General features: G+C 41.3%; 1 protein-coding gene across 1 annotated transcript in view; it reads left to right on the top strand.

Annotated features, from left to right (window-relative positions):
* The first annotated feature begins 4,324 nt into the window (after nucleotides 1–4,324).
* Nucleotides 4,325–27,555, top strand: part of LOC124153291 (neuropeptide Y receptor type 2-like) — a 36,204-nt gene continuing 12,973 nt past the window's right edge. Inside the window, exon 1 of the mRNA XM_046526389.1 lies at nucleotides 4,325–6,273. Coding sequence (XP_046382345.1) covers nucleotides 5,611–6,273 — 663 coding nt within the window. The 5' untranslated portion in view covers nucleotides 4,325–5,610. The remainder of the gene's footprint in view (nucleotides 6,274–27,555) is intronic.

Below are 27,555 nucleotides of genomic sequence, written 5' to 3'. Positions count from 1 at the left end.
TTTTATTTCTTGTTATATATTATTTATTCTTATTATTGCACCACAGTAAATTGGCAATAATTGCTGTTTGTGGGCTTTTGAAATAAATAAATAAAATATATAATTTTTTAGAAGTGAAATATCTCATTTAGTGGTCGTAAGCATTGAAAGAAATGACATAACTGTTTCTAGCACCACAGAGAGTAAACTTAATACTGTTAAACACGGAATGATTAGCCATCATACCCATAGTATTATTTGCTCTGGAGGCCATTCTAATCTCCGATAATGCGAACCAATTCGCATAAGCTATTCACGCATCGCAATTAATACTTTTTCGGGACAATTCGAAAATAATAATGAAATCGTATGTTTGATGTAGACCGCGACAACATTCCTTGCGATTAAAATCCTCGTTGTGAGCGTGGCGTAGTCCTCAACCTTGAAATTCGCGCCGCTGAACAATCTTCATTCGTCAAACACCTGTGCTCTCGAAGTGTGTCGCAAAAAATAACGATACTCACGAATATTCTGAAATTATATAAATTCCAAAATACCGTAGGATTACTCACAAGCTGTTATTCTCGATATTAAGCTACTCGGAGCATTACGCCAAGCTATCAATATGGAGGGCATAATGTTCAAGGGTAAAAGCCAATACTCTAACGCTTGCTCTACACCTGTGAAAGGACGGAATTTCCGCCATTATTTCGTGACTCCATCGCATTGTGGAACTCGGGTGACACAGACTCACTCCTTTAATTGCAATCATGTTCACGAGAGCCGTCCGTTGTGCGCGGATCGCCCATTTATACAGAGAAAACAGCATCAAGGGCTGAGAGTGTTCCACGGTATGTTTCGTGACATTCTATATCCATTAACGGGGCTTGGCAGCAGTCATCTCAGCCGTACCTGGGAGGGATTCTATTTCTACGTTTCAAATCGTTCCCGAACCCTCACCCAAGTGAATCAGAAATCTGCGATCAACTGTTTGGGCATCTCATTATAGGAAAATGGATACAACAGTAAGGAAATCAGAAAGAGAACTGTGTCAGCAAAGGAGGCGTAAATGAATGGGAAGGAGATAATGAGAGGAACGCTATGTAAGAGTAAAGAAAAGGTTAGTGAAGAGTCTGATCTGGAGAGTAGCGCTTTTACGGTGCGGAAACGAGGACACTTAGGAGGGAGGACGAGAGAAGACTGGAGGCATTCGAGATGTGGGTGTGGCGAATAATGGAGAAGGTGAAATGGGCAGAAAGGCAGATAAACGATGAAGTGCTGGACATGGTGGGTGAGGAAAGGCAGCTTTTAAACGAGATACGAAGGAGATATCTAGGAGGGTCGAATTTAGGGTATACGAGGGAGAGGAAGGAAGAGAATAGGATTTTTAGATAGAATGAACATGGAAAAGGCGTAATTGTGAATTTAAGAGGGAAGTCCATGAATAGAGAGTGCATGGAGACTGCCAGAATATTTCATATGATTTCCATGAAATGTAGCCTCCTCTTCACCTATGCACATTAGGGCTGATCGGAAAAATCGATTTTTTCGAATCCATTCAGTCCAATGAAAAAAAGTTGTGGAACTGATGAAAAATAAGGCCCAAAAATCTGAGACCTCCAGGTATATCCCTGACCCACGCTCAGATTCTATTCATGGGGGGAAGGTCGAAATTAAATATTTATGGTCATTCACTATAGATTTTGCCGAGTTACTGTCCTCTGAGGCTACATTGTCGTGCCATTTTGCCGTGTCTGCCGCCGTTAGGCCAAAAAATGCCCAATTTGAGTGCTTGTCCGCGAAGGAAATATTGCAACGACCACGCAGCGCGGCGGATAGAAGAGCGGCAGGCCATTCGCGTCTCATCCCCGATCGCCTCCATAGTTTACCCCGAAAGAAATAGTTAAACTAATATAAACGTTTTTAAAATTAGTTATAATTACTCTATGATCCAAAAATACATAATTTATGCATAGTGCAAATTATATAAAGACATTATGAAAATACGCCAGAGTGACCGACTGCTGCGTTGCCACGTCTTGAGCACAAAACTCAAAACGAATATTCTGGTGAGCTGCGACGGAAACATATTCCTTGTAGTAGGGTGGACCAAAAACTTAGTTTTTTTTCGGTAGATATCAAATTTGCCATGCTCGGGAAAGTAGTCTAATTGTGTCAAGTCTCTGATCCGTGATTTTTAAAAAATCGGATAGTATAGACCACTGCCGCCATCTCTCGAAAGTTTAAAATTTTGCGAAAATATAGGTTGATATCGGATGTCGTGCGCACGCGACGTGGAACGAACGAGTTTCATGAAGCGGTCACAACTTGGGGTCCTTGCCAATTCGTCAGTCCAGAGATGCACTTTTGCAAAGGTTTTAAAATCAGTTTTTATTTTTTTCAAACTTACACCGCTCCACAATCTCACAATCAGTTACACAGCTCCCTCTCCACCACTTTCCGAAATGGCGTCCCGCACAACAATCCCCCAACCAAATCAACAACCCCAGACAACCAGCCATCATCAACAATCCCTGGGCCTGCCGAGCCTTCTCCATCCAAACTCGGGAACACCACACAACACAACACGGAGACGAACACTTATGGAGAAGAAATCACTGCAACTAAGCCCAATTTGGAAATAATTATTGATGATTATGACTTTCAGAAATATATTTACGGCGTCAAAAGCTTATCTAAGAAACTCTATGGTTTTGAGACGCATTAGACTGGCCAACACATTTCGAGTATAGCCAACCCGCATGACATCAAAAATACATGGCTGAGGATTGCATCGCTTCGCATTTTGCCTTTTGAATGCCGAATCAGCAGGAAATTGCCTACTTTTCTAAATACTATTCCTATTTTAATGCCTGAATGATAATTTAGAGGGATACAATTCCGTTAATGAAGCCTAAACAATGGTAAATTTTGAAACAAATATAAATTTTGGCGTAGAAATGCATATTTGTAGATTGATTGCAAGTAAAAATATTATATCTATCAAGATCGTGAATTATGAAAAGCTTTAATAGCTCTCGCATGTCTTATTATAGCTCCTATTTAGAGGTGTGGTGAAATTTTCCGGAAATCAGTGCGAAGAAAGAGTTAATTGGTTATAGTTGTTGGTTGGCCCGGGCAACAGTCCTCAACTCGCTCCTTCTTCAAGCTTAAACGATGGGTGATCACTTTAAATAGGTGTTTGTACTGTCATGTTCATTGCAGAACCTTTGTTCACTATAATCCTGTAATTTATGCTTGCGATTCGAGCCATAAAATATGTAAATGACGGAGAAGTTCTGCGTCCCAAACCTTACAATGCTTTTGAAGCAACCTAAATTATGCATGATTTTACACTTTCCCGGCGAATAGAATATCTAAACTTTTCTCTGATTTCCGCGCGGGTAAGATATTCGAAGAGCACTGACGTTTTGGGTTCCGACCCATTCTCAAGGCCGCTGAGATGTTCCGGCTAAGACTACTGATGGATTCCGACCCATTCCCAAGGCTACTCATAATGAGTGACGAGTCGGACCAGAAACGTCGCGTCGGCGCTCTTCGAATTTCTCACCCGTGCGGAAACCTGGGAAAAATTTAAATACTCTTAATAATATGAGCCATTGCTAGGAAGCGAAACTATGAAATTGAAGCAAAGGCTCTTCCTCAATATGATATTCCAAAACTTATACTTTTTTACTTTAATTTGGGTTAAATTCTCAATGTGTGCATCCATTTGCTTGCGTTTAAGAAGTTAATTGTGTAAACAATGCAAGTTGGTCAAAGCAAAATAAATCAGTATAGCACTGCTTATCCATTGTGCTTTAATTCCCTCTTATCCTTCTTCAGCCTGGCCAGCAATCTATTTTCTTGGGTGGGAAGACACTTATCTCACTTTGAAATGCCAGCATGAAAGGTAATGCCATCGCGACTGACTGCGGGGCACTGTGTTGCGAGTGCGGGCGGAGGGGGAAGAGGGATAACTCCGATGAATGCATCAGTCAATGGGGAAAAGCGCGAGATGTTTGTTTGCCTTCCAACTTTAATTGGGCTTTTGATCCCAAACATTTTCACTTAACGCCGTCGCACTAAGCATCCACTCCCAATACTTCCGAATGCACGATTGGAATGGAGCGGCAATTCGCTCGAAAAACAGAGTCGGAGGAGGCTCGCCGTTGAAATTCGGGACGGCGCGGCGGCGCCGCGCACGTGTGTTGCGGGAAGAAGGGAAAGTGGCCTCCCATTGGCCAGCCCTCCCTCCCCTCCCCCCTCCCTCTTTTCCCCCTCCCCGCCCAACCCCCCTCCGCGCGACACAGTGCCCCGCTGTCAGTCGGTGGAGACAGTCCTGCCCTGTAAAGTGGCGCCGTGCCCGTGCGTGCGAATGCCCGTGGCCATGCGCGCCAAAGGCCGCCTTCGCGAGGACGGTGCGCGCCGTGATCTCGCCTGGCGGAAGTGCTGCTCCTATTTTCTCCCCTTGCGAATCGCTCGAGCGCAGTCATACACTTCATCGTGTTCGGAATGATCAGAGACGGCGATGATATGCGACAGGGTGAAAATGAAACGATGCGGGCGAAGACTCCAGAAACCATTTAGTCTGAATGGCGCAGCGGCCGCAGTGCAATAAGAGCCGCCGGTAGATAAACTTCAAACGCACAATGTCATTTAAGGAGCAGTTACGAGAGTTAGAACCACAAACCAGAAAAAAGATTCCTTGAAGATGTTCGGCATGGTGTAAAAGGACAGTTTTTTGTGATTAAGGCAAAGAATTGATGCGGAGAATACAAAATTAGTCCCTTCTTTGCAACAATGACATTTGGACTTGATCGGAAGGAGTAAATTGCAAAGTTAGAGACATGAGCGGTTTCTTAATGCTGGGGCATCTCAGAGCAGAGGAGTGGTAGCAGAAAAGGAAAGTGACGACAGGAAAAGCATCACGGGAATCCGAGGCGAAAGGCCACTCCAGCATGTACGGAGAGCAAAGGATTTAGTTTCACTTTCGGTCGATGCTTCCTCCCAGCGCAGATAATACGCATCCGAAATCACCCCATCGATACTGAGAGTGGGAGCGGAGATCGCAATTACACAGTTAATCGCGGACGCGACGCAGCGAAACAACTGAGTAGCGGTCGGAAGCGCAGCTAGCCGTCGCCGCTGTTGATCGGAGTGCGGCGGCCGGTCGTTGAAGAAGGAGTGCCGCTCCGCACCTGTTGGTCGCCTTTCGCCAGCAACGGAGTGAGAATGAAGAACGTGCCAGCAAACGATGCGGTGAGCGCGAAAACTACAATGTTCACTCTCTGGTCGGCCACGAGGCGTGTTGCAACAAATGCGCATTTTAATGCCTTGCATCGTATTCGTCACAAGCGTTGCTTACGGTGGAACAATCCTCATTTCACGAAGAAATAAGGTCAAATGTACACCGATATTTATGCTCGAGATGATCCAATCCATCGAATTCACAACATTTAAATGTTAGTGCTGGCAAGTGGAAATACGGAACGGCTGTTATTGAGAGAACACTGTGAGCACTGGTCGCTACGAGGACAGGTCGAACGGCGCGGTGCGCTCCCTCTAGTGGATGTGATCGACGATTGGGATCGGATGTTGGTGGAGCGGTGGGCGGGATGAGGCCCTCCCATGCCGGCCCTGGGCCCCAAGGCCCCTGACGTGTCCCTCGAGCGGCTGCACCAGCTCCTCATGGACGCGACGCCGCACCCAGAGGAGGGTGCGGCCAACGGCTCCTCGCCGCCCCAGCACCCCGCCGTCATCTTCAACTTCAGCCTTCTGGAGGCGTGGGAGGTTCTGCGGGAGCGCCAGGGTGCCGACCGCAACCTGGGCTCCCTGGGTGCGGAGGCCGCGCTCATCGCCGTCTACGCGTCGCTCATGGCGTCCGGCCTGGCCGCCAACCTGCTGCTGTGGGCCGTGGTCGCCAGGCGGCAGCACATGCACACGCCGCGCAACCTGTACGTGGCCAACTTGGCCGTGTCCGACCTCACTCTCTGCGTCCTCTGCATGCCCTTCACGCTCGTCTCCCTGCTCAAGAGGCGCTGGTCCCTGGGTGCGGCGCTCTGCAAGCTGGTCCCCGCGGCGCAGGGCGCCAATGTCATGGTGTCCGTCGGCACCATCGCGCTCATCGCCCTCGACAGGTACTGCACCATCGTGAGAGGGGGAGCGGGAGGGAGCGGGTGCGGCTCTGGTGCCGTCCAGCACCACCGCACCCGGCGCCGGCGGGTGCTGCTGTCGCTAGGGCTGCTCTGGCTGGTGGCCATCATCGCCGCGGCGCCCGTCCTCAAGTTCCAGGTGAGCAAGCGCGTCTCGCTCATGTATTTCTCTCTCGAATACGCCCTGCTTCAGTAGATCCAGATTGTCATTTTAATTGAGACAACTATAGTATTTTCCCACACTTTCTTTAACCCTCAACGGGTGAAGTGCGGTCTGAGAGACCGCTGCGTTTCTAAAATATTTTCAAAATTGATATTTCACAATATCTATAAAATCTTCGTAAGCGTCTTAATTTTGAATAATAGGGACTCTTAAAACTCTTAAAATTTAACGTTCTCATAATTTATGTCCAAACATTTGCACTGAATTTGATTTGCGGTCTGTGAGACCTCTCGTCACTGAATTGAATAAATCCAATAAACGTAATGCTGGGGGATGTAATTCAAAACGTTCTTGAAAAAAATGTCTAGTGATTTTTCAAGAATAATAATATTTAACTATTTGTAAGGAAGCATTTTTGGTTGCATGACGTGGATAATTAAGTACTTAATTAGAAAAGTACGATAATAGTAACAACTCAAGTGTTTTTGACACTAATTTTTTGATCCTGTTTCAAATAACATTTTTACTGAAAAAGTTGGTTCGTATTGGGAATGTAAAATACTAAATGTAAGTTTTATAATAGTTGAGAAGTCAAAGAAACAGTAAACTAAGCATTAAAAATGACATAGCAACGCTTTATGAATTTTTGTTTTATAGCGGTCTCCTAGATCGCAATTCACTGCTAGTGTAACAAGTATTGCACGTCACTGGGTTAAGGGTTTAACCCACTCTAAATACTATATAACTGTGTAAATTACTACCATATATTGACTTCCTCAAAGTCAACTCGTCGACAATCAGTCCAATGAAAGTATGTCTCCGCTATGTCGTCCTTCCTTCGAGCCTCATGTCGAAGCGGTCCCAGCTAACTGCCGCCCAAACGCGCATTGACCTCGCGTCGTTCGTTGTTTATATGTCGTTGTGAAGGATCACCAGCAGGAATGAGCGCCTCTCCCTCATAATTGCGAGGGAATGGGCGAATATTGAAGATTATTCTTCCCCAAACTTATAATTCCTTCCACCGACCGGATTCTCCTAATGCAATTCGATTTGGAGTGAACGACCCTTTGCAATCATGAGCAAATGGCGTAATTAATGAGGCTGAAATATCCATAAATGCTGGGATATCCATGAGTTAAGAAAGTAAAGGAGACAAGGTTAAACATACCTTTATCCCAGCTGATAATTCACCACTCCACCAATGCAATCATTCCTCCCAGAATTGAAGCATTTGTATTGAATAAATTATCGAGTCTCCCGTGACTTCATGGAATGGCTGTGTGCTTTAATCACGCTGTATTGAAAATTTAAAAAATGACAATCAATGTACAAGAATACTCGATAGTCTTAGGCCAGCCGGAATTTCTTCATTGGGATGATGAAATCACATTCCATCATTCACGAACAAGCGTGACAATATTTCCTCGTCTGTGTTTGGGTCCAATGAACTTATGCGCTTCGCATGAGTTTGAGGGCGATCTCTTTCGTTCCGGGCCCTCCTGAACCGGACTCTCCTGAAGATGATGAGCGCTCCTCGACACGTTGGCGACGAAGGGGTTTTTGACGCCATTGGAAGTCCGTGAAATATTTAGCGCTCTTATGAATCGTTTGCGGTTTCGAACACTTGTTTATGACTCCAAATCACAATTCTTCGATAGAATTTATTCGGAAGAAGATGGAGGGGAAGAGAGAAACAAGTGAAAGGCGAAAAAACAATCTCCCCATTCAGCCATTTCCTATTAATTATCCTCTCACACCTCATGAGTTGGTGACGTCATTAGAGAGGTGGGCCCTTAACTCGTTGAAAGAGAAGCGCTTATTGTAAGAAAAATTCAAAATTCCCAGTGCCCCTTCAAAGTTTTATAGGATGATGCAACCCTTTGACGTAAATGGATTTTAGAGCACTCAATTTCAGGAAAAAGTCTAGACAGCACAGCTATTGTAATAACAATAGACATGACTGAAATTGCCACTGTCACATTATAGTGTGGTCCTTATTTTTAAAGTTTTCGAATTTCTTTTGGGATATTTTTGGGACATCGGTTTTGCTCCATTTGGAGAGGAAATAAATCATGAAAACTGTTTTTCCAATCGGATGCCGGGCCCCTAAGATAAAGATTTCGCGAACATTCAGGCTGAATTTAGATAGAAGCACTTAGATATAAGATTTAGATATGGAGAATAAACCACTGCTAATAAGCCCGTTTTGGCAATAAACAGAGATAATATAGCATACAATGTTATATTAACGAAGGTTAAAGTTTATCTAAAGAATTTCATGCTCTTACGACGAGTGAGAATGGTCAACAAATATTTGAGTGTGCGCAGCCCGCGTGCCATCCAAAGTGTCTGACTGGGGTGGCGCGCGCTCACTCTCGGTGCGATATCTCAGGAACCAAAGGGCAGAAATGAAAGAAATTGGAGGTGATACTCTGCAAACGTCTAATAAGTCTTTGTAAAAGACAAATGAGCGATAGAAAAATGCGAGAGTGACTTCATCCGCTTCCTCTTCATTTACATAATGTGGAGCGCATTAATGTTTAAATTATGTATTTTAATGCCTTGTACCATGGTTCAGAGAAGGTTACCAAGAACAAGAGCCTTAATAAAAGGTACACTGAGTTGCATGTTCCACAGAAGTTTACTTAACCGATCCAGGTTTCGACAATACACTATATGTCATTTTCAAAGGTAAGAGCATAGTCTAATGTCGAAACCTGGGTCACTTATTAAAACTTCTGTGGAACATGCAACTCAGTGTACCTTTCATTATGTTTCCTGTCACCTAGTACCGCCATCCTGCCTTGAGTTGAACAAGAGCCTTGTCGCCGCTCCTATGGAAACTCAAGGTATAATAAAGAGCACGCGGCCGGCCGCTGACCCCAACGGCCACCCTCCGCGGTTGACACTCGCCATTGGCTTGGATGTCATTACTTATGCAGTTGGCTGACTCTAAAAAATTGATATTTTTACATTTTAAATTTGCTACTTCCACAGTTGCAATTCTTATGTACCTGAAAAGGTTAAATTGATGGCGCGTTGCACCACTTTCGAATGTGGAGGGGCAGGTGGTGCTTTAGAATTGTGAATAGCCTACCGTTGGATCAGGAGTAGTTAGCCATGAAAAATAATAGGATTAATTGACATATACTCACGGATATTTGAGTATAGCAAAGGAAGGAAGGCACTTCGCAATTTGAGATTGATTGGTTCTGCTAATATATCAGAGCTACTTTCTTACTGATAATCTATTCCTTGTTGACAGAGGACATGCCATTGAGACAGATTCATGGAATTTCATGTATATTTACCAAACCGCAAGCCACTTCTGTGGGCAGGGAGCGCTGGGACACTACACGTTGAGAATATGAGGTCTGCGTTGTGAGACATTTCACTCCCGAACTTCGCCTATCATTTATTGAAGCCCTTTACTGGTAAAAACGACCCCTAGCATTTCGGCAAATTCACTCTCTTATTCCGACGCATCCGTTGCACCAAGAAATAAAGTGACGATGTCACTTTATTTCTTGTTTCCGTGTCACTCTCAACAATATCAGTTCTTAATAGCTCAAGCAACCTAAACTTTAGCCTTCGACTCCCTCGCGTCTCCGAGTTTCTGACGAATCAACCTGCTTTTATTTGTATTTTATCAAGTTTAGTACGCCTATTTGTTCCAGATTCCGTGTTCAAGTGTATCCATTGGAATAGATATTGACTGCGCCAAAAAAATTCCTTACGGTCGAAACTGCTTCCACTTTTTTTCTTCTTTTAAGAAGAAATATAAATTTTAGGACTTGAATGAAATGTATGTCTACGATGCATTGATATATATATATATATACAGGGTGTCCCATTTTAAGTTCCCACCCCGAATATCTCGAAATCTGAGCAAAATGAGAAAAAATGTTTCATATAAAAGTTATAGGGTTAACAGGGGGACATACGATGGTGATATTGAAAATGACCTTGAAGTCGATTTTCTAGGTCAAAGCAGGGGTAACTTTCATTTCTTAAATAGAAAGCCATATTTTTTATTGCAGGATCGTGTTCTACGGGAAAAAATACAAACTTTTTGTTGGAAACTTTTTATTGAAAAATGCATTCCTCCAGAGTTTTCTCATAAACTTCGCTCATGTTGTTATTTGTAGTGTCACATGGATCCTGGTTGTGATTTAGGCATTAATTACCCTCTTCAGAACAGCGAACTGAATTATCATGTGTTGTGCCCGACATTTGACGGCCTCAAGCTTCGTAAATTCTTGAATTTTTTAAGGGAGAGCGAGGTGACCGAGAGAGGTCCTCGCGCAAATCTGGCCCCCACCGCACTGGTTCAATGGGTTCATTTTCATGAGCAGGGGGCTACGGGAGGAACCCTCACGGATCGCGCCGCTCCCGGAACAGAGAAAAACACGGTAGTTTCACAACAACCTAGCATCGGGTATTAGTTTTTGTGGTAAAATAATAGTCTAGTTGTTCTCTTGGTCGTAATTTTCTTTGGTGAAATATTTTTTCAGGTGTTACCTTCGTCGTTTCGAACTACTGTCGTCGCAAAAAAGGTAGAACGCTGAACTTTAAGCATTAGTATAAAATCCTATCGAAGCTCGATAGGGTCTCGTCATATTTCTGCTTACTAATTGTTTATTCAACTACAACAATGAATCGTGGATCATTGTTTAAACGTAAACATTTAGCTTCTACGGTCGAAAGAGTGAAAAAGCCCACGCGAACAAACAATGAAAACAGCGACACGGTCGTCTCCTTCATCTCATCACAGGCAAAATATTTGATTGGTTATTGTCATTGTAATTTTTATAGACAGAGCAACATCTTCACATTACGAATAGCTTTTTAAAATCAAATGTTACCCATTCCTTTATTTTAAAAATGGCCGAAAGGTAGATTTCAATTTCCGAAGTGTGGAGATGAAAATGAATATCGCAGTCACTTATGAAATATTTGATAAAAGTTCTTAACTTTTCATGTAAGGAAATTTTTATAATTCCTCTTTTTTTAAATAAACCAAAAGGACGGAAATCACCTCGCGGCTATGCAGGATACTAAAATGACGATTTTCGCCTTTTTGGTTTATTTTAAGTAAGAAGAACAATATTTGTGTATTGAAAGAAGACAATTTCCCACCATTGATTTGTAAGGTTGCAATAATTAAAAAAATTCACCCAGGCCCACACGGTTTAGTGAGAATGGTGACCGTACAAACCCCATCAGAAAAATTTAAGAGACCAATCTCAGAACTGTATTTTGCCCACTTCAAATATGTTACAAGTTATTTTATGTAATTCTTTTCAGGAAAAATTGCTAACATTTTTCAGCGGCCGAATAAACATTTCCTTACATGAGAGGTTTAGAACTTTCTTCTCATATTTCATGTGTAACTGCGATATTCATTTTCGTCTCCACATCGGATACTGATATCTACCTTTCGGCCATTTTTAAAATAAAGGAATGGGTAACATTTAATTTTAAAAAGCTATTCGTAATGTGAAGATGTTGCTCTGTCAATAAAAATTACAATGAAAATAACCAATCAAATATTATGCCTGTGACAAGATGAAGGAGACGACGGTGTCGCTGTTTTCATTGTTTGTTCGCGTGGGCTTTTTCACTCTTTCGACCGTAGAAGCTAAATGTTTACGTTTAAACAATGTTCCACGATTCATTGTTGTAGTTGAATAAACAATTTGTAAAAAGAAATATGACGAGACCCTATCGAGCTTCGATAGGATTTTATACTATTGCTTTAAGTGCAGCGTTCTGATAGTAGATCTACACGCAGTGAGCTTTCCAACAATTTTCTTGTGAAATGGGGGATTACACACCTCAAGAGATCGTTGAAATAATCAAAGTCGTCGGGGCGTGTGACAACAATTATAAAGCTGCTGAAGACCTCTACACAAAGGTGCATTGGCCAGAATGGACACGCAATTGAGCATTTGATGTGAGAATTTAAGACCTAACCAAACGCATTTTTCAATAAAAAGTTTCCAACAAAAAGTTTGTATTTTTTCCCGTAGAACACGATCCTGCAATAAAAAATATGGCTTTCTATTTAAGAAATGAAAGTTACCCCTGCTTTGACCTAGAAAATCGACTTCAAGGTCATTTTCAATATCACCATCGTATGTCCCCCTGTTAACCCTATAACTTTTATATGAAACATTTTTTCTCATTTTGCTCAGATTTCGAGATATTCGGGGTGGGAACTTAAAATGGGACACCCTGTATATATATGCTTATTGAGCGCAGAATAAATGTAATTATGACGTATTTATCTCAGCACCAAACATTAGAAAGGAGAAACTCTTCATTATAAACCTGAAACCTTGTATAAAACCGTTTCAAGGTTGACTTGGTGGAAGTTCGATATACCCATGATAAAAGATCACAAATCCACGCTTTAATACGTACAACACTCAACCTCCGACCATGGCTTCAGCATATTTTTTCGAGGTGATGCAACAAATTCGCTCGCGCCCCCGTTTGTTGCCTGTTTCTTGTTACATATCGGCCTGCACTCATAAATTGTTCCCCCTCCCGCTCCCTTCATGCACCCCCACCTCCCACCTTGGCTCTCCTCATAAATACTGAGAGAGTTGTATGGAAGGGAGGTAATTACCATTTGTAGTTTTTATCATGGTTTTATCCTGAAACATTCGTTGGAAAAAAATGTCCGAGGAAAATGTCTAATTTTGACAGAATTTCTGACCAAATATCGCAATTTGTTTCCACAAAGGAAGTATTTTTGTTGTAAACATGCTCTATCGCTAATTAGAAATGGTTTTACTTGTTAGTGTTCTCAACATTTTTAATTGACAGACCAAGCTTAAAAAGCTGTAAATAAAGAGCACTGACTATTAGAGAGATGAAACCTTTATCGGTAAATTTAAAATATATCGTAGAATGTTACTGAGTGATATCATTTTAAAAAGGTGGTAGAATATGTGGCGTAAAAGCATGTTTTGTCGGCTGGTTTGCGTGTGTCACGCCCTATCTATCTGACGGAACGCGGCTGTCTTCACTTCGGAGTGCCGTCTCTCTTGTCTCCCCTTCTCAACTGAAGGAATGGACGGCGAAACTGCCGTCAAGGGACATCAAACAACACGGTGGAAATACGGAAACCATGGCCAAATCTACAACTCAGCGTGGAGGCCTCCGCATCAGCGGGACATGCACAAATGACAAAAGATGAAAGCCGTCCCCGGCAACGTGACCCTATTCGCCAAGAATGATTTTTTGTTTTCAAATGAATCTCCTCAATCGTCCTCATTTTTATATCCGTTGTTCTTTCGGCGAAACAAAGTTAAAAATCCTTCATCTCTCTCCTTTCTCTAGATAATCGACCCGCCAAATTGTTCTAAAAAACAAGCAAAGTATACAACCAGAGATTGGTTTGAAAGCTCCTATATCATCTCATTAAAATACTTAGGATGATTTAAGGAAGCCTTGCTGTGCAAAAAAGAGATGTAGAGACTCATTAATGGTGCCAAAAATGTATCCAAGCGCATTGAAATGTCGGAGGACATTATTCAAGCTCCTGAAGATGATCCCGACGTGAATGTCACAGTGGGCAACCAGCTCTGTTCTTTCCAAGGCGAAGGAGTGCCTCTGTGAGTAAAATGGATAGGTAATAGCCGTGCGAAACGTGGGAGAATCGGATTATCCAACGCCTAAGTTCTGAGCAGCGAGATTTTACTCTTCTCCTCAAAATGGAGGAGTGTGCTGTAAAAGTGTTCTGAAATGAAATGAAGCGAAGGAACACAATGACACTTGTGCCAGCCGTCGCATTTAAGCACAAACAGAGCACCTTCCTCCAGGCGTCTCCAAAGTAGGCTCATACCGTATCCAAGACAGTCATCACAGTGCGCCACAGTAAAGCGAGCGATAGCAATGGCAATAACGGGTGGAAGGCAGAGTAAGAGAGAAGCAATGATTCTGCGTTCAGCGGCTCTGTTAGCCCTCGCACCTATATATTACCCGGGAGCACAAATTGTAGAAGTCGAATCAAAGTTAATGCTCTTTGAAATATTCCACCTCGAGTCCCCGATGCCCAAGACTTGGCATTTTAACCGAACGCTTCACATGACGAGGGCATTAACCTTTCTGACGGAGGGCAATCCCCGCTTGTCGGGAGCAGTAATCGCGATTAGCTGCTGTGGCGATTTAAAGAGATAACGGCAGGACAAGGCGACGCTGGGAGCCAGAGTTGGCTTAGCAGTGCACGCGGCGAAGCGCGCTCCACGAACATCTCTCTTCCCATACGTAGCGTTCAATACAAGACCATTTGCTTTTAAAATAGCAAAAATTCCATTCGGACAAGCCAATGCTTGCGGACAAACCAACTTTATGAACAATTAGGCTGTTCGTAGCATTTCTAAGGGCTTTTGCGCTGTTGAAACAAGATAAATTCAGAGTATTTTTTTATATATACCTTGGGATGATTAGAAAGGCATTGTAGTTTCATACATGTCACCATTTCAACGAATTTCAAACCTAAGAAGACGGAGTGATTTTTTTTACATTTAGTACATATGGTGTAAAGGTTTTCGCTACTTAAGTGAATATTATTTTAATGGTTGGTATTTATTATGTTATGGCGAATTAACCATGATTATCCAAACTTAAAACTGTTCCTAAAAACAAATTTGGCACAATATCAATGAATTATTTAAAATAAGTGCTGCAAAACCTCACTAAATTTGATTTAACTCTCCTCTAACGCAGCTTTATTCGTCGACTGTTCGCTCTGGTGCATACCAGGAAAGCTACCAATGATAGGTGTGAAAATTTCAAATATTTCTCTTGCCTACTAATCCTAAAGTAGAATTATGTCAAATGTAAATGCCCGATGTAAAATGCCCTACCTAAGTGGAAAATTTTTATTTTAGATTTTCCTGTACAAGATGCGGCTAATCGACTTATATTCCATGTTGTAAATGAGAAGTATCAGGCAAATTTAGGAGAATGCATTCGTTAAAAAAACTCCACGTTGGTTGATTACCCATACTTCTACTTAGAATTAAGAGAGAGGTGGTGGCGATGAAAGCTCAAATTAACTTTCACCCTTTCACCCCTCCAAAAAATACGTCATCAAAATTTCGAGGACTTTTATCCATGGACGGAAGGCTTTTAATCGACGAGTCCAATGCAAAAGGGCCAACATGAGTCATCCCGCCTGAGTGGAGCAGCTTGAAGGCGAGTGAGTCTTGCCTCAAGTGGAGAAAGAGGGAAATTGTCTACTGGTAACATTCAAACCACGCTCAAAGCAATGAAATCATTCACCAGGAAAATAAATGAAAGCCATGCACGTATAAAGGTTGTAGGTGAAGTCATCAAATTTTCGAACAACAGAATGAAACTTTTTCCGCCGAAGTGAATTGTTGTAAGCCCAAAAAATTAAATATTTCTCTTCCCGAGAGGCATTTAAATACAGCATAGTACCGAAATTGCAAATGAATAATAAATTCAAATATTTGATCATTATTGTGTTATCACGTTCTCACTGATATTTATTTGTTTAATTATTGCCATACCTCCGAAAAAAGCGCCAATTCACCATTGCATCGCGGTTTTATAACGTTAAAGTAAACGTAGAGTAATATCTACGCCCTGGATGTTGGCAACCCACCCAGGCGGGGCTCGAACCCACGAACTTCAGTTAGGCAGGCAAAAAATTTACGCCGCCGCCATCTAGACCGGCAGTCAAACCAATAATACGCCTGATAAAATTGATAGCCTCAAAACTTGCCCAGATGATTTGTGTGTTCCCTACCTCTTTTCTGCTATTGCATCATGTATTATGCATTCAATATTTGTGGAGCGAGAGGACTTTCTTGCGTGTGTTTTCTCGACTTGCTAGTGCTCTCGTCCATTGACATTTTTTCACTTCATTTGGCAATAGGCGGATTGTTAGAAGGGCTGAAGTGATCCACTTAGAAATTGACAAGGACACTGGTGGGCATGATGTATGTATTAAGCATACAAATTTTGTGGACAACTGTATCGTAGTTTGTAATCACGCTGCTTTTATGGTTCCTTTCAACTACATTTGGTAGAGTTGTTCGTAGAGCCGTATACGGAAAAATGCTGAACACAAATGAATCGCTGAGTGTCCTCTGAGAAGTAACACCGTTTGTGACTTTGTAATTACGGATGCCCCCACGCTACTCCCTTAATACTATGTGCGATGTTTCTGTGCCAATAATGAATGAATAGGGAGACATTGATCATTTAGCATTGCGTGCAATCTGCCTAATATTTTGTGCCTTGTAATTTTGATTTTACATAACTTTACTGAGCCCTCATTTACTCAACTTTACTATATACGCCCTAAGACCTTTGGGTGATGGAAATCCAGTTGAAACCCTGTCAATAAATCAATGTAGCTAAATTTTTCCATATCATTATTTTCAATCCTAATGCTTTTGTGGCAGTTCTTTGTGAACTGGTTGTTTGAATATAGCGCATATGCTTCCTGACCCGTGTACCACTTTTGAAGCGATGTGGGCGGTATTTGGGCTTCTTTTAAGAGATTTTGTGGGGTTTTTCACTCCGAGAGTGGTTTAGTAAGCACGACCCTGACCACATGTGTGGACTTGTGACGTCAACATCTTGTTCGGTAGAACACATCCCGAAGTTCGCTCTGAGAAAATGGCTTGGTGGTGTAACTGGCTAACACACCTGACCGGCAATCGAAAGATCCGGGTTTGAATCCCGGCTTGATCGAATATTTTTTCTATATTACTCCTATTTATTATCGCCAACGTACACTTGACCTTGAACTACTGTTGACTGCTCGTTGCTGTTTACTCTGGCGTGACTCGCAGAGAAGGTTTCTCCTCGAACGGTTAAATGACCTAGGACTTGGATGACGTCACCGACTCGTGAAAAATGGGGGGAAACTTTCGCATTTTCTTATTTAAAAGTAAGAGAAAAATGGCAGAATGAGGGAGGTTAATTATGCTCATCCACCTACCGGATTATTTCAAGGAATTACTAATTGGGGCGCGAGTGAGTATCGACGCCATTGCATCTTGAAATGAGAATCCCTCGTGACCGAAGCACAAAACCGCCATGGGACAGCTCCACTCCGTGATTGCCTTGCTCCTCCTCTGACGGTCTTCCACACCCGCATCCGCTGTGAGCGACTAGAGAGGAGAAGCGATTAGAGGGCGCTATTGGATGGGTGATCAATTAACATCGCCACGGCCAAGTCTTTAACGCAGGGACTTAGCGTAGATCTCGTGGAATCAGAGGCGACGGACACACGTGCAATTCTGTGATGACACTCGCCTAGGGGAGGTGGTGTGTAAGCCAGCGCTCACCCCTTGTGTCACCCCTGCTTTACGACCTGACTTCGTGAAGCTCGTGAGCAATCCAATATAGCAATCGGAAGAAATAAACGTTTGACATGGGAAATAAATTCGTGATTGTTGGTTGAGCGTAAGTCATGGCGGACTATTTGAGGTGGAGACCCTTCGGCCTCAACGGCGGGACTTGCCTTTCGATTCGCAAATTTATAAACCTTGGAATTTGCAGAGTTTTTATCATCGCCATCAGATCGAGACGAATATCTTTTGATTGGACCTGCACAAGGAAAAACTAGGTATATGAGGGCTACATCGGGAATGCGCCCATCAAACGCTGCTGAATAGACACTGCAATCGGGCATTTTGTAGCGGAAGTTGAAAAGCTGGGTGCCTTATGCTGTCTCCTACGTAGTACCTACGTGCATTTCGAGCCGGGATCACAACCCATATCATTTCGATTCCTGGATGAGAAAATTACGACATGTAAATCAAATATGTGTATTTACAACCATCCATCACCCTTCTGCTGCGCCAGCTCTACCAGATCGGATATCAGCGTCACTTTTCCTAGTATACTACACCTATGTTGCGGGCGAGTTCCTCGATACGGAATGTGGTGATAAAGATGCTTCTGATATGAATGCAAATATTTTTATTCCGTTAACAATGGATTTGGCGGTATGAATATACACAGGCTGTGATTCCATCGCGTCAAGTTGGTCAGAGGACACCATGGTTGGCATCTGTGATCGATTTGTATTGAACTGGTTTTTCCTTTTGAAGACGATAATGCTTAAGAGTATTAGATGTGGAGAAAGCGGCAAAATAAGCCGTTATTCCTCCCCCGAAGACCTTTTTTATTAACTTGGGAGTTGTAATATTGTTATATCTACGCAGAATGTCAACAATAAACCCTTCTTTGAATTTAATCCCGAATGCGTGGGCTTACTACAATTAATAACCGTTGGCAGATTTTAACATTCTATGAATATGCATTTGAGTTACTGTTTTGACTTACATGGGATGATGCAATTGACAATAGGGTGGTTTCCTATTATTTTTTTATTGCCTCAATCGAAAGATTATTACTCTTGGAGTACGTATTTCACGCTTTTAGATTTTTAAATGACAATATCTATTTTTCGCGATTAAATGAAAAGTGAAAATTTTCAAGCGCGCGAAAACGCGACGCTTAAGTATGAATGCCGGGAAATATCTCCGTACGTCGTATTTCTGGTTCCCCCTCCCACCCGGTGAGGTGACCTTGAGGCGAGGCTTAGCGCTGATACGTCGCAGGCTGCTAGCGGGTAGCTGAGTACCTTGCTGGATGGTAGCGCTTGGCTTAAAAAAGGTTTATTAATACCTCATCAAACGAAGAAAACTTTCCGACCTTAGCCAGTTTTAATAGGTGATTATTAAGGCATGTTTCCCTGAGCTCTGTGCCTCATGCGTGCATTGGTAACCTCAGACGATGTATAACTCCTATCCTCTCGTGTAGAAACTAGGTCCCGGTGACGTCATGTGGAGTGGAATCGCATGGGCGCCAATCTGGCCTTTTTCAAATGAGGATAAAATTTGACCATTGCCATTCGTATAAACCGGTATTTCAAAAACCAAATAATTTGTGTATTATGAATACACTAATGGTGGGTAACGAATCGCAATCAATGCCTTTCGTTTTCTTTGATGAAGGAAACTACCCTATTTGACACTTAGGGTGGAACGCGGGTTGTGCACACTCAAATATTTGTTGATCATTCTCACTCATCGTAAAAGTATGAAATTCTTTAGATAATCTTCGTGAATATAACCTTTAAAGCTATATTTATCTCTGTTTATTGCCAAAACGGGCTTAGTAGCGGTGGTTTATTCTCCACACCTAAATCTTATATGTAAGTGCTTCTATCTAAATTCGGCCTGAATGTTCGTAACATCTTTAACTTTGGGGCCCGAGCCGCGGTGATTAACCATGTTCGAAATTTCTGATCTGAGCCCCTGATGCAAGTTGGCAACTATCCTGCATGGGGCATATCTGATATCTTTCATTTCTGCCCATTAGTTCCCGGGATATCTTTGATGTTTTGCACAAACTAGAAAACTAGAGTTCTTTGATGACGTATTAGTATTCATCTTCCGTATTTAATGAAATAAAAAGGATGAAAGAAAATATGCATATTTTAATTTATAAAATAAACTTATTTCTTAGTTTTTTCTTTTAACACCTCTTATGTCACATTTAAATTTTTTGTTAGCAAATCAATTCACAATTACCCAATATCATAGGATAAAAGTTTTCCTATCACAATCACGGAGATATTACTTTCGCTTACAGGTGAAAATTAAAACTTTATGTGGACTCCTTTGTTACTGCTCACTAAGGTTCTCAAAATTCTTTTGATAAAGTTGCCCTTAGGATGTCTGGAAAGTTTTGCCAGTAGTCAGTCACAACCTTCAGCAAAAATTGATTCTGGCTTTTATTGTCTGTTATAATTTTATAAATCTCTTCTACCAATACAACTCCTCTTTCAGCAGTACCTATCGTTGAATATTCGTAGATGTTTCACTTGATTTAATCCTTGCTCATATGCGTCGTCACCTTTCCCATCAACCGGATCCTTTCATAGAAATGTCACAGGAATGTTAAGTCTTCTGAAAATATTTTTCGAATGTCTAGAAATAAAATCCTCGAGTCCCTTGCCAATGAAGTGGACAATATCATTTGGAGAAACAGAAATTTGTTTCGGTAACTCGTCTCCATTATCCGTTATGTATGACTCTAAGGCCTTTCACATTCGCTTTTTCATCACCACTGGTACATTCTCATAGAAAAAACAAAGACTTCTGGGGAAAGGCACTATAAATGATTCCGAAATTTGCTCATCCATTTGGACATCCATTAACATTAGATAGATAAAAAGGTGAGCTCTACGGCCTCAAGGTCAACTGGGGAAAGAAACACTCCAATGGCCGTAACCATAATGAAAGATCTATGGCCGTAACAGGGGACCTCGTCACAGGTATAAACAGAACACTGTGTGGTATGCTGGAACGGGAAAATTCGCAGCAGTGACCAACCCCAGCCTCTCAACCGGAAACCCTTCACTAACACACGTTCAGCAGTGTAGAAACCTTCGCGAGGGTTTTCCGTCCAGGTGGCAGTTCCATCGCTCAGTTTTGAACATATTCTCCCGGAGTATAACCCACGGAGTAAGTGTTGTGTGTGTGTGCGTGTGTTTCCTTAACTTAAGCAACCTTAGCGAGGCCCCTCCTAAAACCCTCGCGAAGGTTCCTTCGTAGTTAAGCAAGTGATTGGATTCAACGTAAGCAGCCTTAGCGAGGTCCCCCAAAGCCCTCGCGAAGGTTTCTACACTAATATAATTTTTGTTTTTTTCCCGGCGAACAATTGCAGTGAAGTTTTCTCGGGTTTCACACCGGGTCAGGTCCTCCATTTCTCCTTTCAACGTTTCGATGAGCAACTCGCCCATCGTCTTCAGGGATTCAGGAATTCAATACCAATTCCTCAAAATCTCGGATGTGAATGCGGAAAAACCTACATTGGAGAGACGGGCCGCACTATTGAGACGAGATTGAAAGAGCATCGCAGACACCTAAGATTAGGACAGCTGGAAAAATCGGCAGTGGCTGAGCACAGCATCCTGGAGAATCATATGATTCATTGGGAAGAAGCGAAGCTGCTCTGTCGATCTAATGGATACTGGGACCGCGTTTGAAAGAATCTATTCAGATTCGGAAAAACAGAAATAACATCAACAGAGATTGCGGCTATAATTTAAGCCACATATGGGACCACCTCCTAAAAATACGAGGGGACTGGCAGCCAATCAGGAGACGCTGAACCGCCCTCGACCTCAGAATTATGCATATATACCCCGAGATTTTGAGGAGTTGGTATTGGATTCCTGAATCCCTGAAGACGATGGGCGAGTTGCTCATCGAAACGTTGGAAGGAGAAATGGAGGACCTGACCCGGTGTGAAACCCGAGGAAACTTCACTGCGGTTTCTACACTGTTGAACGTGTGTTAGTGAAGGGTTTCCGGTGAAGAGGCTGGGGTTGGTCTCTGCTGCGAATTTTCCCGTTCCAGCATACCACACAGTGTTTTGTTTATACCTGTGATGAGGTCCCATGATACGGCCATTGGAGTGTTTCTTTCCATTAACATGTTGCAAAGCCGCGGGGTCGCGAAATGACATCCCTCGCAGAGGAACACCGCCCAAAAACATTACAATTAATTCGAGGAGTTTTCTGTAGTCCTTTCTCGGGTGATTTTTTTCTTATTTCTCCAACGTAAATTTCATAATATCTTTGACTGCGTCCTGTAATCTTCTTGAGAACGCCTGTCATGCATGCCTGATTTGTTGTTTTCCATATGTATCACAGGAATTGAATTGATACAATTGGCACATTGATCACAGGGGAAAGTTTACCTCAAAAGGAACTGATTGGCACAAATTACAATATTAATACACACAGGTGGATGGTCACTGAAAAATATCACTGTAAAAGTTTCTTTATTGGGTTGGAAAAGAGATTTAAAGGATTTCATTATGCTATTCCCGAATCGTCAACCCATGGAGTGCCATTTACCATTTTGCCCTCGCCAAACCTCCCTTTCTCCTCCTGCACTCCTATCCTCATTGGCCCCTCTGTTCCTCACCTACTACTTCTCCCTCTGCTAGTCGAAGATCCATCAAAACTGGAAAAAATCTACCAAACCTAAGGCCTCTCCTCCGCCACTTATCAATCAACTTTCAACTAACCCCACCTTTCTCTGGTGCAAAGAAATAAAATCTCATAATTTGAAACCCAGAGATTGTACAATGGCAAAGAAATACTTCCAAGGAGAAGCACCTTCACATACCATTCAGGGGGTTAGCTCTCAGAAATGATACTCTAAATTTAGACAGAAGCACTTGGATATAAGATTTAGATATGGAGAATAAACTACTAAGCCTGTTTTGATAATAAACAGTAATAAATATAGCATTAAAGGTTATATTTACGAAGGTTAAAGGTTATCTTAACATTTTAATGCTTCAAAGATGAGTGAGAATGTTCAACAAATATTTGATAGTATGCAACCAGCGTGTCACCCTAAGTGTCTGACTGGGGTGGCGCGCGCTCACTCTCGGTGCGAATTCCCGGGAACCAAAGGGCAGAAATGAAAGAAATTTGAGTTGATACTCGGCAAATGTCTAATAAGTCGTTGTAAAAGACAAATGAGTGATAGAAAAATGCGAGAGTGACATTATCTTCAGTTATGTCCGCAAGACACCCAAAAATAGCAATATTTCAAAACTTTAAGTGCGATGCGGCACGTTTTCCCGGCATCCGATTGCAAAAATAATTTTCATAGTTTATTTTCTCACCAAATGGAACAAAACTGGGGGGCGTCCCAAAAGAAATTCGAAAATTTTAAAAATAAGGACCACCACAATGCATCACCGATGCATACTTGCTGGAAACTCACTAAAACTTCACGTATGTTTGTGTCCTGTTTTCATATTATATACATAATCTCGTACAACGATGCACACATCTCACAAGATGAATATTATACTGCAGTTATTTCTCCAGAGGCCACTTAAGTTACCCAAAGCGTTTCCCGAAATTAGGTTTTTCCTTCATGGGGTAGGATATTAGCAATTGAGTAAAACGGTGGAGTTTAGAGGGAGGTTGATGTCAATGGCGTTAGCTAATACCACAGCATAATTATAAGAATAAACATCACTCTCAAATGATTTCAACTCTTCTACACTATATGTTCAGCAATTAGCCAGGCTAATTAGGGCCCTCATAATTCAAGCCTGTTCCAAATTAAGTCTTGAAAGGCAAAGGTAGGTCAAAGAATGGCAGAATTGCAGACTGAAATAAAGCACCTCTTACAGCCGTAATGTTGTACTATCAACTTATATCTTTCCTCTAAAAATTCCAAATGAATTCAAATCCATCGATGGAGAAAACCCTGAGGATACAAAGCAAACATCATATCGGCAAAATAAGAAACCATTCAGGCATGGCAGATGATAAGGCCACCACGCATGGAAAAATCATTTTTAATCTCAACCAACGCCATAATTTAATGCACTGCCATTCTGTATTCGACAGAGGGAACTCCGGAAAATTTAAAACTGGATATAACGGGGAAGATAAAAAATAGAATAAGGATGGAAGAGAGGTGCTTCAAAGCTCAGAGGGAAGAACCACACTGGGATCTGGGGAGGGTATGTTTTACGCGCCCTCTTGACTGATGAAGAAATCAGTGAAAAGAGTTCGCCTTTTCTGAACGTGATATGAGGACCGGCGGAAAAATACTACAGAGCTCGGAATTGATCTTTTACAAAAGGAAGAAAGATACGAAACCTGATTACGATTGTAGACCTGATGCAGGTAGGGAATAGGTAGCCTAGCACTAGCTTTATAATTACGGGCCAGTCTCACTTCCATTTCTGGTAAAACCTTGGATCATAAAATTTTAGGTTCGATAATGGGCCATTTGGTTAGGAAAAATCTGCAAGAAAAAGGATAGTACGGATTTAAAAATTGTGAAACGGACTTGTGAAACCCAGAAAACTCTTTTCTTCAAAAAGATATAACATAAGAATCCGCATTCAAATGCGATTCAAAATTTGGAAGCATATGGCATGGATAAGCACGTAATAGGTTGAATCATAGACATATTAAAAACGATCACGAGTACAGAATGAGGGTTAGCTAGGATACTATAAAATTTACCTCAGGTTCACCTCAAGGAAGTGTCTAATGGCCTCCTTTTTCCCTATTTTCATTTCTGATATTGCTACCGCAGTCGCGAGTAAAATCTGCCTCCTTTCAGATGATGTAGTTGTGTACAGTGAAATTAACAGCCATTTCGATGGATTGGCACCAGAAAAGGACCTCACGGCTATAAATTAGCAGTGCAGTTTTTGGGTATCAATATAATGAACTTTTGGGAGAAAGATATCTCTTCAAGAAGTTATTTCTCTTATGCAATGATATCAAAACATTTAACAGATCCTTATCGAATGGATTGACAAATGATAGATTTTCAAAGCCCTCGAGGAAATTAATATTAGCACATTTATCAGACACATGCAATCTTATTAAAATTTGTTCAGGAGATGTGAAGTCATCATCGTGGATAATAATTAATAAATAGCTGTTTTAGACCTATTGTAATGTTTACTAATTGCCCAATTTTAAAAATTAGAGTAAATTTTCAATGGAGTCACAGTTGTTTGAAAAAGTCCGTCAAAATTTGACATTCTGTGGAGTTAGGAAAAACAGGCAATTTTAAAATAAATATAATTTGGGAAATAGAGAGGTTAGAATGCTGAAATGTCTTTTGAAATATTTCATGTTCTTTTGAACTTCAATTAGAATGTTTTTTTTTAGGATTCGGCGAAAATAATGGCCTAACCAAATCGTCTTATGCCGCGTTCACACTACGTTCTTTTTACCCTGGTTAAGCCCGACCATGGTTGGCGGTAGTTCATGCGTGTGTGAATGCAAGTTGGTTAAAAGCTGGTAAGAAAAAGAAGAAGGCGAAGCAGCAGCATGGTGGGAGAGGAGGAGAGAAAACAGATAGGAAATCATTCGAAGAGGAGACGGCCGTTCTTTTTTAAGTATATTCGTCAGAATTGGTTAAAGGAAAGTGCTCTGGATCCATGCCGTAATTTGTGGAATATGAATAAGTTTTAAACTTGATGTAAGATATACAATATGTATGATAGAATTCGTAGTAACAGTAATGATGTAAGATATACTTCGTAGTGATTTAGACATTCGCATTGTGATTTACGGAGGTATTGAATTATCTCTACAAATATTTTGCTTTAAATAATGTAAAATGTGGAAAATACCTTATTAAAAGTCTGACGGTCACAATTATTTAAATATTTTTGAGAGTTATTTGGCCCAACCCATTATTATTTTTTCATAACGTTAATACCCTAATAATAAAACGTACTAATCATAATTTCAAGAGTATACTCCATCCATAAGTAAACTAAATCGCACAAAAAGACGGCAAATGAAGAGTGGCTATTCCAATACTTATTAACAAATTATTAATTTCAAATAATTATTTATAAACTATTGTAAATTGATGAGTATATGAATAATGTCACCATAAAACGATAGTTACAGTCCGTACCTCTGATACATATAATTCCAACTACCATTGCCAATAGGGGCTGAGCGCCATCTTGACTAACGCGTGTAGGTTGAAAGATTTAAAAAATCGAAAAAAATGTATGCAGCATTGCCCATTCTGTTAAAATGTTGTAAATTTTTACTGTTGCTGTCCTATGTACTCCGATTTGGGCAAATGTCACAGATGGATGTTTTGTGATATTGGCTCTTTCACTTGCGAAAAAATTAAACTCCAAACGGGTTGAGGACCGTGCGGAGGATGTTGACGTTTCGTTTGCAGGCATTCCCAACATCTTCGGGGTTGACGCACGTCTGCTGATATTGCCTGGAACACATCTTAGGAGGAGAAGGAGGTGTTAACGCACATTTGGACATCTTCATCTGTCCTGAACGAAAGTCTCGCCACGATGGTCGGTCTCCATCATGCGGTCCTCGACGCGATCGGAAACCCGAGAAGAATGCACCCGAGGGACTCATTCAGTCGTGCTAATTCATGTTGGCAAGTGTTCTACTGCCTTAAGAATGGTTGAAGTCCATTAAAAAGTATTCAGTCAAACACTCAGTCCTATCCATTTTAATCGCGACAGCCTTTTAGCAGCGAGAATTATTCAATACGAATTCAAATCTCAACTTAAATCGTGGTACTTTAATTGAAATCATGTGTATAGAGAAATATTTTTAACCACTTGCCTTAATAAGCTGCAATCCGACAGTCAAATTTTAATGCACGAAGAAGAAATTCCATTCTGAAAGCAGCCAATCCTTGATATTTCCTCATCTAGATTATTGCTGCTTAGTTTATTATGACCTTACTGAGGAACTAAACCTTAAGCTCCAACGGCTAATGCATTCATGTGCCAGATTTATTTATGGTAAACGGAAGTTTGAACACATCAGTCCCCACCTTCGGGAACTTGGATGGCTACCAGTTTCTCTTAGGAGAAAATATTTCCTGGGATTGTTCATTTTTAAATTAATACGTAATCATATGCCAGCTTATCTGCATGATATGTTTCCCATAAGACAGACTACTGAATCCTCATTAAAAATTAGACGACAAGTTTATTTTTACTTTCCACCACACAAAAGTTATGTATATGGAAAATCTTTTGTTGTAAGTGCAATAAAATTATGGCATTCTCTGCCAGCTAACTTAACCCAAGTGAAATCAATAGAATCTTTTAAATATAAATACTGGAAATATCTTTATAAAACTCTTTCTTTGTAAAAGTCTTTCCCACCTTTGTATATTGTATATTCTTGAACACTATTAAATAATATCATATGTAATGTAAATGTGCATATCTATAATATTATTATTTGTATTCACTAGTGCCGACTGATATATTATAATGTAAATGTATTGTTTTTCTAAGGTGGCTTTGCCACAGAAAATAAATAAATATATTATTATATTATTAAATCCTTCTGAGGCCCCTCCGCCAAAATCAGAAGGCCTTAGTCGAAGGCCTTGTCGCACACCTCCTGCTCCTCCTGCCTTCACATTATCATTCCTCGCTCCAAACCATTGCTTTCACTCTGAATTTGGCACGGTATATTAATTTCACCCTGGTAAATGCATGAGAGCACTTCATATCTGAAAATTTACCTCAGTCTTCTCAGGTAACATTTCGCTATGTGTTTCGAGTAACGAGGACCTGATTTCCGTGAAAATTTCAAAATGTAATCAAGTGATACGCCACCAAAGATGACCAAATGTAAAACATTATTCTCTTAGCTTACATTATTATATTATAATT

This window comes from Ischnura elegans, chromosome 2 (genome assembly GCF_921293095.1).
Source record: "Ischnura elegans chromosome 2, ioIscEleg1.1, whole genome shotgun sequence".
Taxonomy (NCBI): domain Eukaryota; kingdom Metazoa; phylum Arthropoda; class Insecta; order Odonata; family Coenagrionidae; genus Ischnura; species Ischnura elegans.
Note: the sequence above shows the minus strand (reverse complement) of the source record. Positions and strands in the feature narration are given on the sequence as shown.